This window comes from Oncorhynchus mykiss, chromosome 7 (genome assembly GCF_013265735.2).
Source record: "Oncorhynchus mykiss isolate Arlee chromosome 7, USDA_OmykA_1.1, whole genome shotgun sequence".
Classification (NCBI taxonomy): Eukaryota; Metazoa; Chordata; class Actinopteri; order Salmoniformes; family Salmonidae; genus Oncorhynchus; species Oncorhynchus mykiss.
In genome coordinates, this window is record NC_048571.1 from 44,800,784 (window position 1) to 44,814,735 (window position 13,952).

The window sequence follows — 13,952 nt, forward strand, 5'->3', positions numbered from 1 at the left end:
CAACCTTTGTACTGTATTGACGCTTTGGCTGTTTGATGGTTCGTCTAAGGGCAAAGCGGGATTTCTTATTAGCGTCCGGATTAGTGTCCCACTCCTTGAAAGAATATAGATGAGAACTCTCCTGGTGTGGTCTATAGCTTATCATGCGGTATTCTACCTCAGGTAAGAATACCTCAAGAATTCTTTAATATTAGACATCGCACACCAGCAGTTATTGACAAATAGACAACCCCCCCCCCCCCCCCCCCGCACCTCGTCTTCCCAGACATAGATTCCAGCCAACTCTATATTTTCCGTGTCGTAGTTTAGCCACGTCTTGGTGAAACATAAGATATTACAGTTTAATGTCCTGTTGGTAGGATAGACTTAATCGTAGATCGTCCAGTTGTTTTCGAAAGATTGCTTGTTGGCCAATAATATGCATTGTAATGGTGGTTTACCTACTCGTCGGCGAGGTAAGTAATCGCTGTTCTGATGTCCAGAAGCTCTTTTTGGTCATAAGAGACAGTAGCACCAACAGGAAGAAACATGAAGACAAGAAGAAGAAAAAATAAATAAAAATAGTAGCTATTTCTTCACATTATAAGCGCACATGGCAGTAGGCTATAAGGGCGAACGTTCCAAAATGCCATAAATTAGAGGAAAACGCCATTCTCAAAAGTGACTGCAAATGCGATTATGCATGTGATGCTTTATTATAAAGGTGCATTTTTATGGTGAACATTAACCTCCCCAAACATGAAACTCACGCGCCACCTATGTATGCCAGTTAGGCTCTACACCAGTTGTAATGCGGATTAATGTGCTTAATTTTCAGTTATTTTGACACTTTAGTTGTTATACAAACCTTATCAAAACATACAAAACAAGCCTATGGGCTAGGCTACATTTGTTGTGGGACTATGATTTGAAAAAGTTTTTAAAAAAGGCAGGCGCTGTTTCTTGCCTTACTCCACACAAGCTGGGCATAATTCACAAGTGATAATATATAATTCACAAGTGATAGGCTAACATTGTCACCCATCAGACTATTCTTGATTTAATCTTGTCTTTACATATACTAAACAATATGGGTGAAATTCGTTTTGATTTAGAATGGACCATTATCATGCACGTCTCGAAACAGGACAGGGGAAAAAAGACATGTAATTTATGCTTTTCCCGCGGTTCATTTTTTATGTCAGCCAGGTAGGCTATACTCCTGTTGTAAAGAGAAGCAATGTGCCTAATATTAGGAAAATTGAGAAATAAATATAGTAGGCCTAGCCTATAGAAAGCTGATGGGATCCTCCTCTTTTTAATAGAGGCCATCAAAACTCTGTTTTCTCATGCAGTTGCCTAGCCTATAGAAATGTTGTGCAACATGAGCTCATGGGCTCTCATGATGTGTTTGATTAGATTTTTGATTACATTTGCATTTATGTCAGAGTGATTAGAGGGACAATAGAGTGCTGAGTACCAGGCAGTTAACAAGTTTGGTAGGATACTAATGACCATCAGTAATATCAGAGCTTGGAGAAGCGTAGTTACCATGACTAAATGGTCACGTGGAATTGAATATTACAACTTTTTAAGGATGTATCAAACCATTGTATTTTTGATTCACCATAAAGGCTCTCTAAACCATTTTGTTTGTAATTATTATTCATAAACTCTAAATAATACACAAGATCAGAGTATTTTAAAATATACAAATTGGTACTAAAAAGGAGACAAATATGCATAGCTTTCTTTCATTTCATATTTACATGGCTTTCTTTCATTGATCCCAAATATTCTGAACTGTTCCGTCCATATATTCTAGTGAGTTTGTCAAGAAAAGTATAATTATTGTACCGTACTGTACCAGTATCACATGGTAAATTTAAAGGGATTGCTTTAGAAAAATGTACTGAAAATTGTATTGAGTGAAAACTCCACACGAAAATCTGTTGGCCAGCAAGTGGGAGGGTTTTCAGTGGTTGAATTACATTTAATCAGCGTGAGCAAGGGAACCATGCCTGTAAAGCCTGTTATGCACCTGCATAAGGTAAATCTGAATCCAACTACTGAGAAGGAAAGGCGTGTGTAGGAAAGGCATACATTTCTTAAGTCTGAATCGGGTCCGATACACACTTGCTCCCTGAACATGAATTTTAACTTGCAGCACTGCCCACTGGATGTAATATGAATTTCAAGATAATTAATTCTGATCACAAGTAATGAGCATTAAGAAGTCCATTGAATTTCACTCACTTAATATAAATCAATCAACTTTATTCATTAACACAGTATAAACAACCAACAACAGCAAAAAACAGAACTTCACATGGAGTAAATGGATGGTAGTACCGGTAAATCCCAAAGTGTGTAGGCCTACAGGAGAACACCTGTTTGAGACAGAAGCACAGACATAAAAGTGGTTTGACTTGTATGGCTACAGATACACAAACCTGCTATCTCTTTGTATGGTCTCAAGCCATTCAGTCAGTTAGCAAATGGACAGAAAAGAAGGGCAAATACAGTCATGCTGAACGACATTTAGCTACTGTATGAAACATTTGTGTTATTACATAAAAACCAGGTTAATCAGCTCTTTAGAAAGGTTTTTATTTGATATAAATGATCTGAAGTGTACAAAAAAGTATATTAGACATTTCTCGATGCATGATTCTGAGTCAGACCCATTAGTCTGCCTAAACTTCCCCTCGAAAGTACTACAAACTACCTGCACTTTTTACTTTTTCACTGGATTACAAGCTACATATGTATGGGACTGTATTGTACTGTACTGTACCAGTATCACATGGCATCAGAAGACTATGGGAAAGGAAAACTTGTCAGCAGCATTTATCTTTTAGTAGGGGAGCAGTCAGTGGACCTACTAAAATGTCCCAGGCTTTCCACCTTACCTTTAAGCCATGCTGAACAGCACGACACTGTTGAAACACACTTCTCCTTCATAAAGAGCTTTTCCAGGTCAGGTCACATGGTCAGAAAACCCCCTGGCCCTAACTATAATATACGACAAGGACAAGGAGATTTTCCCGACCACATAACCTGACCAGGAAAAAAACTCCTGGCCCTAAGAATGACTGTAGGATTATACACGGGATGGTAATAACCTGTCTATTAATGCAGAGTGTAGCTACACATCATACAGCAGCTGCATAACAACATACATCTATGTTTATAATAGTTGTTGATAGATAAGTTAAGGCTCTTTAAGGACCTGAGGATTTTGAAGATATGATGAGGCACACACAAGGCAAAGAATAGAATAGCTTTAGAGTTGACACACGGCTAATGTAACTGAGAGGATGATGAGCGGATTAGACAGACAGCCAGCGCAATTAAATGGCCAAGGCCAGAGCAACCTATGGAGGATGGGACTCCAAACCAGCAAGGGACAATAAAGTCCCTCTCATCCTTTAACATAGTTTGTCACATTTCTATCAAGTCTCATTTTTCATCAGGCGTCAGTGCAATGTTTTATGGAGTAATAAAAAAATAGTTATAAAGCAATATACTCAACATATCAGTCTAGATGGTGGTAAAAATGCATACATTTCTAAGAAGACTGAACTATGGTTTTTGTTGACATGAAACCACAGTAACAGGTAGTTTTCTTTGACCAAAAAATGCAATTCACCTCAGACGACAAAAGCGCTCTTTCCAACAAACTGAAAACTTATCAAATTCTAAAACTGTCAGATCTGTATGTAGGTACGCACCATGCACTGAACTCACCTCGACCTTGCCTTTTATAAAAAGCCCAGACCAATTATGAATTGGTTTCAAAAGAAATCTATAAAAGCTAGACATGTCATACAAAAGATGCATATAAGACATTTTTCTTTTTTTTAATGAAAGCTGCTTTGGTAACAACAGAGTCAAGACATCGGTCGATTTCCTGTTCTCGCCGGTGGACGGGGTGCTGAAGCGAGGCCCTTTCTCTCCCTCTCATCTCAGTGACTTTGTTTTCCAACGTTGCTCATCCTCCTGCCTCTAAAATCTAAATGAACGGATCTAGTTACACCAGACTGGGTGGTTGGTGTTCCTGTTCCGTTGTCAAGTTGCCTCCACATCAGATGTTCGCTGATAGCGGTTTGTCATAACGATGTCCGCGCTGTGAAAGACAGTGCTATTGTACTGAGGGCTGATAAAGTAGAGACCTTGGTCGCCGAGCCAATTGCATTGGGACCTGAAAAACATGAAAAGGAATGGGCTTTGATAGTCTGTCTGTTTATACGGAAAATGACAAGCAGCCTGGTTGGCAATTCATTGTTGAAGGCTTTTGTGCTATTAAATGCTTTGATGATCAAACCTTGGGCATATTTACACGCAATTCTGAATACATAAAGTAATTTAGTCCGGGATTAAATCCTGGCACTATTCATTTTTATAGGTAATCCTTACTCTATCTGTTCCTTTTGAAGACATGACTAGGGCAAGAAAAACTCCAGTCTGTAGTCAAGACAATAAAGCAGTACTGGCAATAGCTATAGCAACGCCATTGAGATCAATGAAGTATGAGGAAGCAGTCCACTAGAGACTGACCTGGTATTCTGGGGATTGTGATCTGTCTGCTACTGCTCCCCTCTCCTCCCTCCCCAAATGGTTTGATCTGGATGAAGTACTCCTCATCCATAGGCAGGGAAAGCTCCACCGACGTTGTGTTGGTTTCCATGACACTCGGACGGCTATGTCGGTTACGCTTGTAGAGCACCTAGGGATGGACCACACAGTTAGAAGGTCACCCGGGAGAAACCATGACAATGGCCACTATTTCTAACTAAATCCATGCAGTCAGTGCTTCCTTACTTTGTAGCCTGTGACCTCTGACTCGTTCTCCAGGGCTTTGACCTGCTCCCAGTTCAGGATTATCTTGGAATTCAATGTGTTCCACATGACCTTCGCCGGGGGCTGGCTGGGCGCTGAGGGACACAAATACATGAGGATGAGGATCACATGATCTCCAATAAGTCAATGGAAACAACCGCTCGAACCAAAAGCAGGGGTAGACGCTTACGTGGTTTCTTGGTGGTGACATTGACAGTAACACTAGGAAGCCCTGCCCCGGCCGTGTTGTATGCTCTCACTGTGACGTAGTACGTGTTGCTTCCTCTCACCCCTCGGATAATGGCTGATGTCTGGTTGCCTACCGTTCTCTGCACACTGGCTGCCTCCTCCTTCTCTCTCTTCTCCCAGTACCTCAACTGAGACCAGATAGAAAGAGGATAACCAGGGACATTAATGCAGACACTAATTTGTGAGAACATTGTAAAAAACTGTTTTTTGGTAGACACTGTCCACGAACTGTAAACTAGAACTGCAGTGAATTGGTATAAAAACAGCATTTCATTGTATGGTGTCACCTCATATATTTTCGTCTTTCCATGGGTAAGGTGCCTTGGTTCTGGTTACTTAGCTCTTGAAGTGAGGGAGTGTTTAAATGGCGTGGTCAAAGAGAAATCACAATGTGTAAAATGTCCCAGCTGTCAAGTTGAATGATAACAGATTTTCTTTGTCGCCTGAGTGTCTAGGCTGAAATAGCTGGCACGGTTGACAGCACAAATATAATTTGTCTTCCCTCACAGGAACCGTTTGCTCAGGCCCCACTTCCCTGTTTACTTTAAATGGTCAACAATTCATAATTCCAGTACTTTATGGATCCCATGGATGAAAATATAATTTTTTTCCAATATTGAATGTCAATAGTGAGCTGACTAAGGATTGGAATCAACTAACTGAGCACAAAGCCACAGTCTTTTAGCCTACAGTACAGTGTGGATTATAGGCTAAACATTCTGTCCCCTGGTACATTGCATCACTAGACTGTTAGACTAATCAGTGTAGTTAGTAACAGCACTTAGCACAGCAACAAGAGAAACACAACTCAACAGACAGGGGACCTGGCTGGACCATTACACATAACAACCTATTACATCTGAGATGCCCAATGTGCATGAGCTAGCAACACTCATCAATAATAGAACGGAACAAGATCGTACAGCATTAGTTGCTACACACATGCACACACACATGCACATGCTCACAACTACACACACAGACACACGCATGCCTTTACTCATGCAAGAACACTTTGACACACAAATAGGTAGAGGGAAACTGGAAAAAAAACTTGACTAACCTCATAGCCTAGGACTCTTCTCTTGCTGGTGTTCCAAGGCAGGGCTTTCCATGAAACCTCAATCTCAGACGCAGACAGACTCTTGGCTCGGATCCTGGTGGGCGCTCTGCCAGGCTCTGGGTGAAATGTAAAAATAATTTGAATGAGTTTAAAAGTAGTGGCAGGCTTTGATGACTCTTAAAGTGGGTCCATCTCTTTCATCAGAAGTACAGAGAGAACCAAAACCAGCAGCTGTGGGAACCAACCATCTGCAGATAGGAGAGCATGGGCAACAAGATCACTGTATTGACCGGGAATAAACTATCCAGAGACGCCTCTCCATTGGCTTTTAAACGCTATGTGTGAACTGAGGCCCGGGAAGCACTGCCGCTCCTCTGGTATGACTTAATTCTTTACCAACCTTCCTCTGCAGAGTAGATGGTGATGACGGGTCCGAAAGGGCCTTCCCCCTCGTTGTTGTACACTCCAACCTTCACTTGGAAGGGGGAGAAGGGTTGGATGCTATCGTTCTTGAAGACATATTTGGAGGCTTCCGATGAGGGCACTGCGGCCTGCATCCAGCCTGTGGCGCCGTACGGTCTGAAGGCTACCACATAGCCAAACCCTCCCCCGTTCTGCAGCTCCTCGGGAACAGGCTAGAAGAAAACATACACATACACGCACACACATACACACACACATTGAAACTGGTGCACAAGTAGTGAATACCCACGTCCATCAATAATAAAGCGCCCTCAGCATGATACCACCACCTAGCTATTGTTAAGACTGAAGGCACATCATATTTCATATATTTATGGGGACTGACTTTTATTGTTTTAAGTCAACACTCCCCAAAGATGCATGGTTATATAAAGGGCATTCTATTTTATAATAGTTGGGAACAGTGGAGGCTCCTCAGAGGAGGAAGGGGAGGACCATCCTCCTCAGTGAATTTCATAAAAATGTAAATAGTGAAACATTAAAAAAGTTAACCTCTTTAAATAAAACTATACTAAATATATTCATGTCACCAAATAAATGATTAATACACACTGTTTGGCAATGAAGGTCTACAGTACCCTCAGCAGCACTCTGTAGGTTAGCACCATGGTGTTTCCGGAGAACAGCTCGTTTCCGTCCTCCTCTGGGTACATTGACTTCAATACAATACCTAGGAGGCTTGTGGTTCTCACCCCCTTCCATAGACTTACACAGTAATTATGACAACTTCCAGACGACATCCACCAACCTATCAGAGCTCTTGCAGCATGAACTGACACGCTGTCCACCCAATCAAAGGATCAGAGTAATGAATCTAGTACTGAAAGCTACAGCTAGCTAGCACTGCATAAAATGCGGTGAGTAGTTGACTCAAAGAGAGGGAAGGACAGTAATTGAATAGTTTTGAACAAATTAATTTATTCAAAAATAAAGGAGAAGCAAGCGAGAGAGAGAGATATATTTTGTTGTATTGTTTTTTCACTTTCACTTACTTAGCTAGAGAATGCAGCTAGCTAGTTTAGCCTACTCAAACACCCGGCTTAAACAGAGAGGGCTGCTATGTTAGCTGAAACTCTTCCAAGTCAAGGTAAGCTTTTGGTTGTATTAATTTATTGCCACTGGGGCCCACCGGTGTAACTGCTAAACTTCTTGCTGCTGACTGTACACTGTACTGCATGTTCTAGTTAGTTCTAGTAGCTATGCTGACTATGATGTTTATATGGTGACAATGATGTAGGCGTGTATAGCAATTAGCTATTTTTCACCTGGTCACAGAATGCTGATGTGTTGTACACTGAAGTCCACAAGCGAAGGGAAAAGGAGAGGAGGAGAGGAGAGTGCGTAGATACGAGAAGGAATACTATGATCAAAGGGATCATTCATGCTGTTTGTATGTGGCTGCTATGAAAGTGAACTGTGTTTGAGTGTGATTAGGGGTGTATTCATTCCACTGATTCTGTTGAAAACCATTTCTTAAACAGAAACAATTGGAATGAATCAGTGATAAACAGACCTGAATTTGTTCACATGAAACTCTCGTTTGCAACTGTTGGACTAATGATTAAACCCTATATCAGATAGATGCAGGCAATAGATTTGATTGCTCAAAGTTTCTCTTGACCTACATTGCAGACTTTCATTCATAGGCTAGGTTGTAGCTAGTAACCTCATGATGGGGTATAGGGAAAGTGTTGGTATCATGTAGCCTAAAGTAGCCTAAACCTATCGATGTTATATTGAGTTGGGTGAATGGAATATGAATGCCAGTCATCCAATATGCTGTAATAGAAATAAGAAAATGAATCGTCCTCCCTCATCTTCAATGGCACCGACCGCCACTGCTTTGGAAAAGTAGTATGTAGTCAGATACTGTAGCTTACATTTTCACATCATTGTGTAGCTAGCTACACATTTAAATAATTTAGTCCATTGTACTTCTCGTCTGAAGTAACTTCAATCAAGGCTGTATTGAAACTTTGTTAAGGCAAAGTTAGACTGTAATTGAACTCATTAACATTCAATAGTCAATCAGCAAAACTTTCACAGCAGTGGATGATTTTCAAGCAGGGCTAATCACATGTTTTCTCAATCGCGTACAATACATTTTTGAATCTGTGTTGAACCGTATCTATAGCAGAACCGCAATGACCAAATGCTCAAACACATTTACAGAATTTCCGATCATTTTCTTGCCTTAGTACCTGACTTGCATGTCTTAGCCCACCTTTTGTAAAACACTAAACATAATTGTAATCAGTGAATACACAATCAGTAAATACTTCTGCACAACATTCTAAATCACCCCATCAGTGTCATACCATGTACATTACAATATAGGGTAAGATCTAGGCCAGGGAAGGCAATTTTGATGGGGGTGGGGGCCACCAGAAAATGGAACTCGTCATGATGGGCCACAGTGGCACATTGGTCTGCCTCCCTCGTTACATCTGAGAAATTGTTTTTTATTTAAAAGTTGCAATCACCTGTAATTCTGCACATTTTGCCATGGAGAGTAGAGAAAATGTTGCCGTTTTAAAGCAAGTTCGCTGCAATTCTATACGGTTTGCCATGGGGTGGAGAGAAGATTTAGCCATTTTATAACTAATTTCGTGCAATTCTGCACAGTTTGCCATGGGGTACAGAGAAAAATGTGCAGTTTTACAGCTAATTTACTGCAATTCTAAACATTTTGCCATAGGGTGGAGACAAATGTTTGCAGTTTTTAATATGATGACTGATGATCAATGGGCCCCACCATGGTCGGTAATTCGAACATGCTTACTACAAGTTTAGATAGCTGGCCGCTAGACTAATCTACCAATCTAACACGGGCTAGTTTGTTGACTGTTGATGCACACCAAATGTTTTCATTGCACCTTGTGTAGTATTCTATTATTCTAACTCTCAACAATAAGTTGAGTCCCTGACTGAGATCTTCTATTTTTTTTACAATATTGCGGACATGCAGAGATCCAGAGAATGAAGTTGTGTTACTTCTAAGTAACTTCGGGTTCCTCTTAAGTCATCTCCACCATTGTATTCCATTGTATTCCCCTTTACGTGTTTCTATTGTGGATTGTGTTTCTGTGCACCGATGGAAAGTCTACAAAACTATGAACAAACCAGTCTATGTATTGAATACATGGAATTGTATTGTGTTGATTCCGATGAACGCAGCCGGCACTCAATGTACTTTTTATTTTTTTTATTTTTTTTTACCAGGAATAACATTTGATTTGATGTCTATGAAATTGTTTGATGAAATATGCATACGTGGAGAGTAATTGCCCATAATTCTGCACTTTTGGATAGTTGTACTTCCAATTTTGATCATCAATATCTAGTGACTGCAAAGAAAATGGATTGATCTCCTGGGGTTTTTAAAAGACCAACTAACTTTCTGTTTTGTCTGCTTGACTTCAAGACATAAGTAAGGCGACATCAATCTTTTTGCAGGGCATTCATGTCCTTTTGATGAACGCATTTACAATTTTGACCGTATCATTTAGTTTTGATGAATGTATTTATGTTTTGAGAAGGCAACTACATTAGGGAAAAAGCATTTACTGTTTTGCAAAAGGCCACAGAGTGCTGTGGCTTTTGAACTTTGTTTTGAAAATCGGCAACATTGTTTAAAAAATGAAGAAAAAAAAAGCTTGTACGGGATTGAGAAGAACTGTAAGACTGAAAAAGATAGGGAAGCACAATCTTTGAAAAAGTTGCTTGTGACTGTGTGAAGAATCATTCGGTTTAATTAGCTTATTAAAACCTCAAAGGCATTTTTCTCTACCCCGGGGAGACACCAGCAGTTATTGCCTCTCTGTTCTTAAAAATGAAATGCCATACAATAAGCCTGGCTGCTGTTATTAATGAAACAACGGCCCGGCTCCTTAGAGAATAATGACTTCTGGCTTTCCCTCCATGGGTGAGGGAGTATTGGAGTGAGAGGCTTGCTTACCTCCCAAGTGATCACTAATTCTGAGCGACTGCCTCCACCTCCGCTTACATTAGCTGGTGTGACCTTCGGAGCTGGGGGAACAGAGGGTAATCGTAATCCTGCTCAACTCAGTCGACCCCAGCCATCAAAGATAACACGATAACAACACATTCGGATTAGATTCTTTGACTTTGAAATAGCTTTTTCCCACCATACCAGACAAACTAATGGCAAGAAGATGCGCATAAGAAAAACTGAAAACATGCAGAATTGAAGGGATTCAATGAATACCGTACATACATGTTTCCTTAGTCCTTGCTTGTTTGGATGGTTTGCTGGGCTCCCCGGTCCCAATGGCATTGCTTGCCAGGACTCTGAACTCATATTCCACCCAGGGGCTCAGGTCTATTACTGTAGCTGTCAGGCGGCGGCCCCCCACCATCTCAGGAACTGGCACAAAACAAAACAGCCCCCTCCCCTCAGAATGAAGCAGGTAGCAGGAGAGTGTCCTCTAGGCTGACAGGCCCACTGAGCACACTCCACAGGTGCAGGGGGCTAATTACACAGAAGGACACATGGTGTACTCACTCACACACACACGCACAAGACAAAACACACACCTTAAGGGTGGACCTCACTCAGTGTTCCTGTTTGGTCAGGTTTTTCCTGGCCGTAAAAGGCATGGCCAGGAAAAACTCCGGGCACTAGTGATGTTGCCTTGTACAGTGACACACACTTAAAGATGCAGTATCAATATATATATGTTAAATATGTATTTTTTCCCCAAACTAACAGGCTCCTCCCCCAAATAATTGGAACAGCACCAAACATGCAGAACTACAGCCTGCTCTAGAACCGCCATCCAAACTTCCGTATGGGGCTCCTTTCTATGCTATCAAACAGCACCATTCACTGTAAGTCAGACCTCTGGAAATGGATCCACATTTCAACAACACCTGCTGTCAAGTAAATCTGCAGTGAACCCTGTCACTGAACAATCGGGTGCCATTTGGAATTGAAGTAAAATCACTCATAGGCCCATACTCTCACACGGAAAAGAGAAAATGGAGATCAGACCCCTATATAACGCTTTGATGAGGCAATAGCTGGTTGAAGAGCCTACCTGTGGTGACAGCCTGCCAGCCCAGGGAGAATGGTGTCCTGGCCTGGATGGTGTATGTTGTAACTGGACTGTGATTATCAGGCCCGGGCCTCCAGGAGAGAGAGGCTGTGGTGTCACTGATTTCTTCTACATGGATGCTGGTGGGCGGGCCTGGGGGACCTGCAGATACGATGCACAGCCAGGCAGGAAGGGAGATAGAGGGAGGGAGACAGAGAGAGGAAGAGACAGTGAGAGAGAGAGAGAAAGAGAGAGAGAAAGAAGTATAAAAAAGGCAGAGCAGAGCAGTGGTGTCCTTATCACTATCTGCCTTCAGCACTAGGAGTACAGCTGGTGAAATCAGTTTGGTGTGAAACCTCAGGGAGCTTTTCTGTCTAATTAGATTAAAAGAGAGAGAGATACGTCTCTATCTGACCATCTTTTCAACTGATCTCACAGAGTACAATGCCTTCACATCTTAATTAGAGGCATGTCCAGGATGATGGAGAATAAACACAGACAACTAACTAGCATCCATCTCATTCAGTCTTAAAGACACAGATGGGACCCCTTCAAATCTGCACAGCTAACTTAAATAATGCTTTGTTGTTGCCATGGATAACTGACCCAATCAAGTGAGTGGGTGGGATAGTTCCCTATCAAATTACATTTTCTATTACCATTATTTTTCAATGACCTTTCAAGGACATGAGAATGACTTTCCAACATAGGATCAGTTCTGTGGGGTGTACAAGGTTTTCAAGATCGACAAATGCCTACTACAAAGGTAAACCATGTTGAATTTGTGAAAGTGTTAACATCGCATGATACTTTATCATGCTAAATGAGCATGTATTACATTATTATTAAATAACAACAAATGGTAGTCAAAATCAAGGTATCTTTTATGAAATATTGCTTGTAGACAGAGAGAACTACCTCTGACCACCAGGTCTGCTGCGATGGAGATGCTGTCCACCTTGGTCTGCACTGCACAGGTGTACTTCCCTGCGTGTCTCAGCTGGATGTTCCGAATCATGATGTCCCCAGCGGAATGCTGCTAACATGCAACACACACACATGAACATGCACACACACACACACACACACGGACGGATGGACACGCGCAGACACACGCGCACGCACACACACACATACACAAGCACAACGATTAATATACTGTAGTAACATTTTACCAACGTGTAATTAAAATAAATTAAATATGATGATTTGAGCAGAAATAATAATATGTGAGCAGAAATTGTATATTTTTAAAAAAACTATTCAGGGTCTTTGTATGCCTATTATTGTATTATAATGCTAGGATTTTAACTGTGATCTGTTTCCATGTTTTAAAAGGGTCATCGGCATACCTGTACATATGAGACGGGCAGAGCACTTACGTTTAATTATAATTATTACACAAATGTATTCATACACATGCTGATTTTAGCTGTGGAAGAGTGGCCTCATTATTTCAATGATCAAGCAAAGCTTAAAGGTAAAGTTCTCCAGTTCTTTCCATTCCATTTCCAATTGCAGTTCCCACTTTCACACCATCATTGAATCAGCCCAGTACTGAGTGGAATCAGGACCAGTCATAAATTGGATGTGGCAAAAGCTCAATTGAATGTGGCAAAAACAGCATATGTAACTCCAGGTGGTGTCATTTATCATGTGAAAGGAAAACTATTACGATTCCAATAATGAACTACATGACAACCTGACCAGAGAGTGTAATGTACATGCCCCTACTCATCACTTCTGGAACAATTGATTATCATCACTCTTTCTTCAGACAGGGGAGATGAAAAAGTAGCTTTTAAGTGTTTTGTAGTTAACGTAAAGTGTAAATGAAAGAGGAAACCGATGCAAAACAGGGCATACGATCTGAGCTTTGAGCTTGGTAGGTTTTAAGGAAGGATGGGGAATATGTAAATGTGATTTTTAAAATAAACTATGTGCAGCACATTTTCACCACACATAAATACACATGCTCCAAACATTCTCTGCACTGCGGATACCCTACTTAATATGACCTCACTTATATTAAAGGAAGGGAACCACGGTGTCGATGTTGCAATGTATCACCAGCTCCACCCCTTGACCTCTCTCAATGTAATTTCTGAAGGGGTTGAAAAATCAATGTCTCTTTAATGACATATCTTCGTGAGAGAGCAGTGGCATAAATAAAATATAAGCAATCTGCAACACGGCGTAGTAAAGACGTGTGTTTCTTCCTATTCATTATGCATTGCAGTGCCCCTGACAAGCATGGTGTAAAAGCGTGGTAATACGGC

The 13,952-nt window shown here is 41.1% G+C and overlaps 1 protein-coding gene across 6 annotated transcripts in view; it reads right to left on the bottom strand.

The window, feature by feature from the left end:
* Positions 1 to 2,225: 2,225 nt before the first annotated feature.
* The window catches only part of cntn4 (contactin 4), a 178,643-nt gene continuing 166,916 nt past the window's right edge, over positions 2,226 to 13,952 (bottom strand). For 5 of the 6 annotated variants that reach the window (XM_021609437.2, XM_021609438.2, XM_036983330.1 and 2 more), the window contains 10 exons: positions 12,592 to 12,712; positions 11,677 to 11,835; positions 10,854 to 11,003; positions 10,575 to 10,645; positions 6,534 to 6,768; positions 6,134 to 6,249; positions 5,012 to 5,198; positions 4,804 to 4,916; positions 4,540 to 4,708; positions 2,226 to 4,183 (listed from right to left, as the gene is read on the bottom strand). In XM_021609437.2, the coding sequence (XP_021465112.1) occupies positions 4,092 to 4,183; positions 4,540 to 4,708; positions 4,804 to 4,916; positions 5,012 to 5,198; positions 6,134 to 6,249; positions 6,534 to 6,768; positions 10,575 to 10,645; positions 10,854 to 11,003; positions 11,677 to 11,835; positions 12,592 to 12,712 (1,413 nt within the window). In that variant the 3' untranslated portion in view covers positions 2,226 to 4,091. The remainder of the gene's footprint in view (positions 4,184 to 4,539; positions 4,709 to 4,803; positions 4,917 to 5,011; positions 5,199 to 6,133; positions 6,250 to 6,533; positions 6,769 to 10,574; positions 10,646 to 10,853; positions 11,004 to 11,676; positions 11,836 to 12,591; positions 12,713 to 13,952) is intronic. The other variant, XM_036983331.1, reaches the window with a different exon arrangement.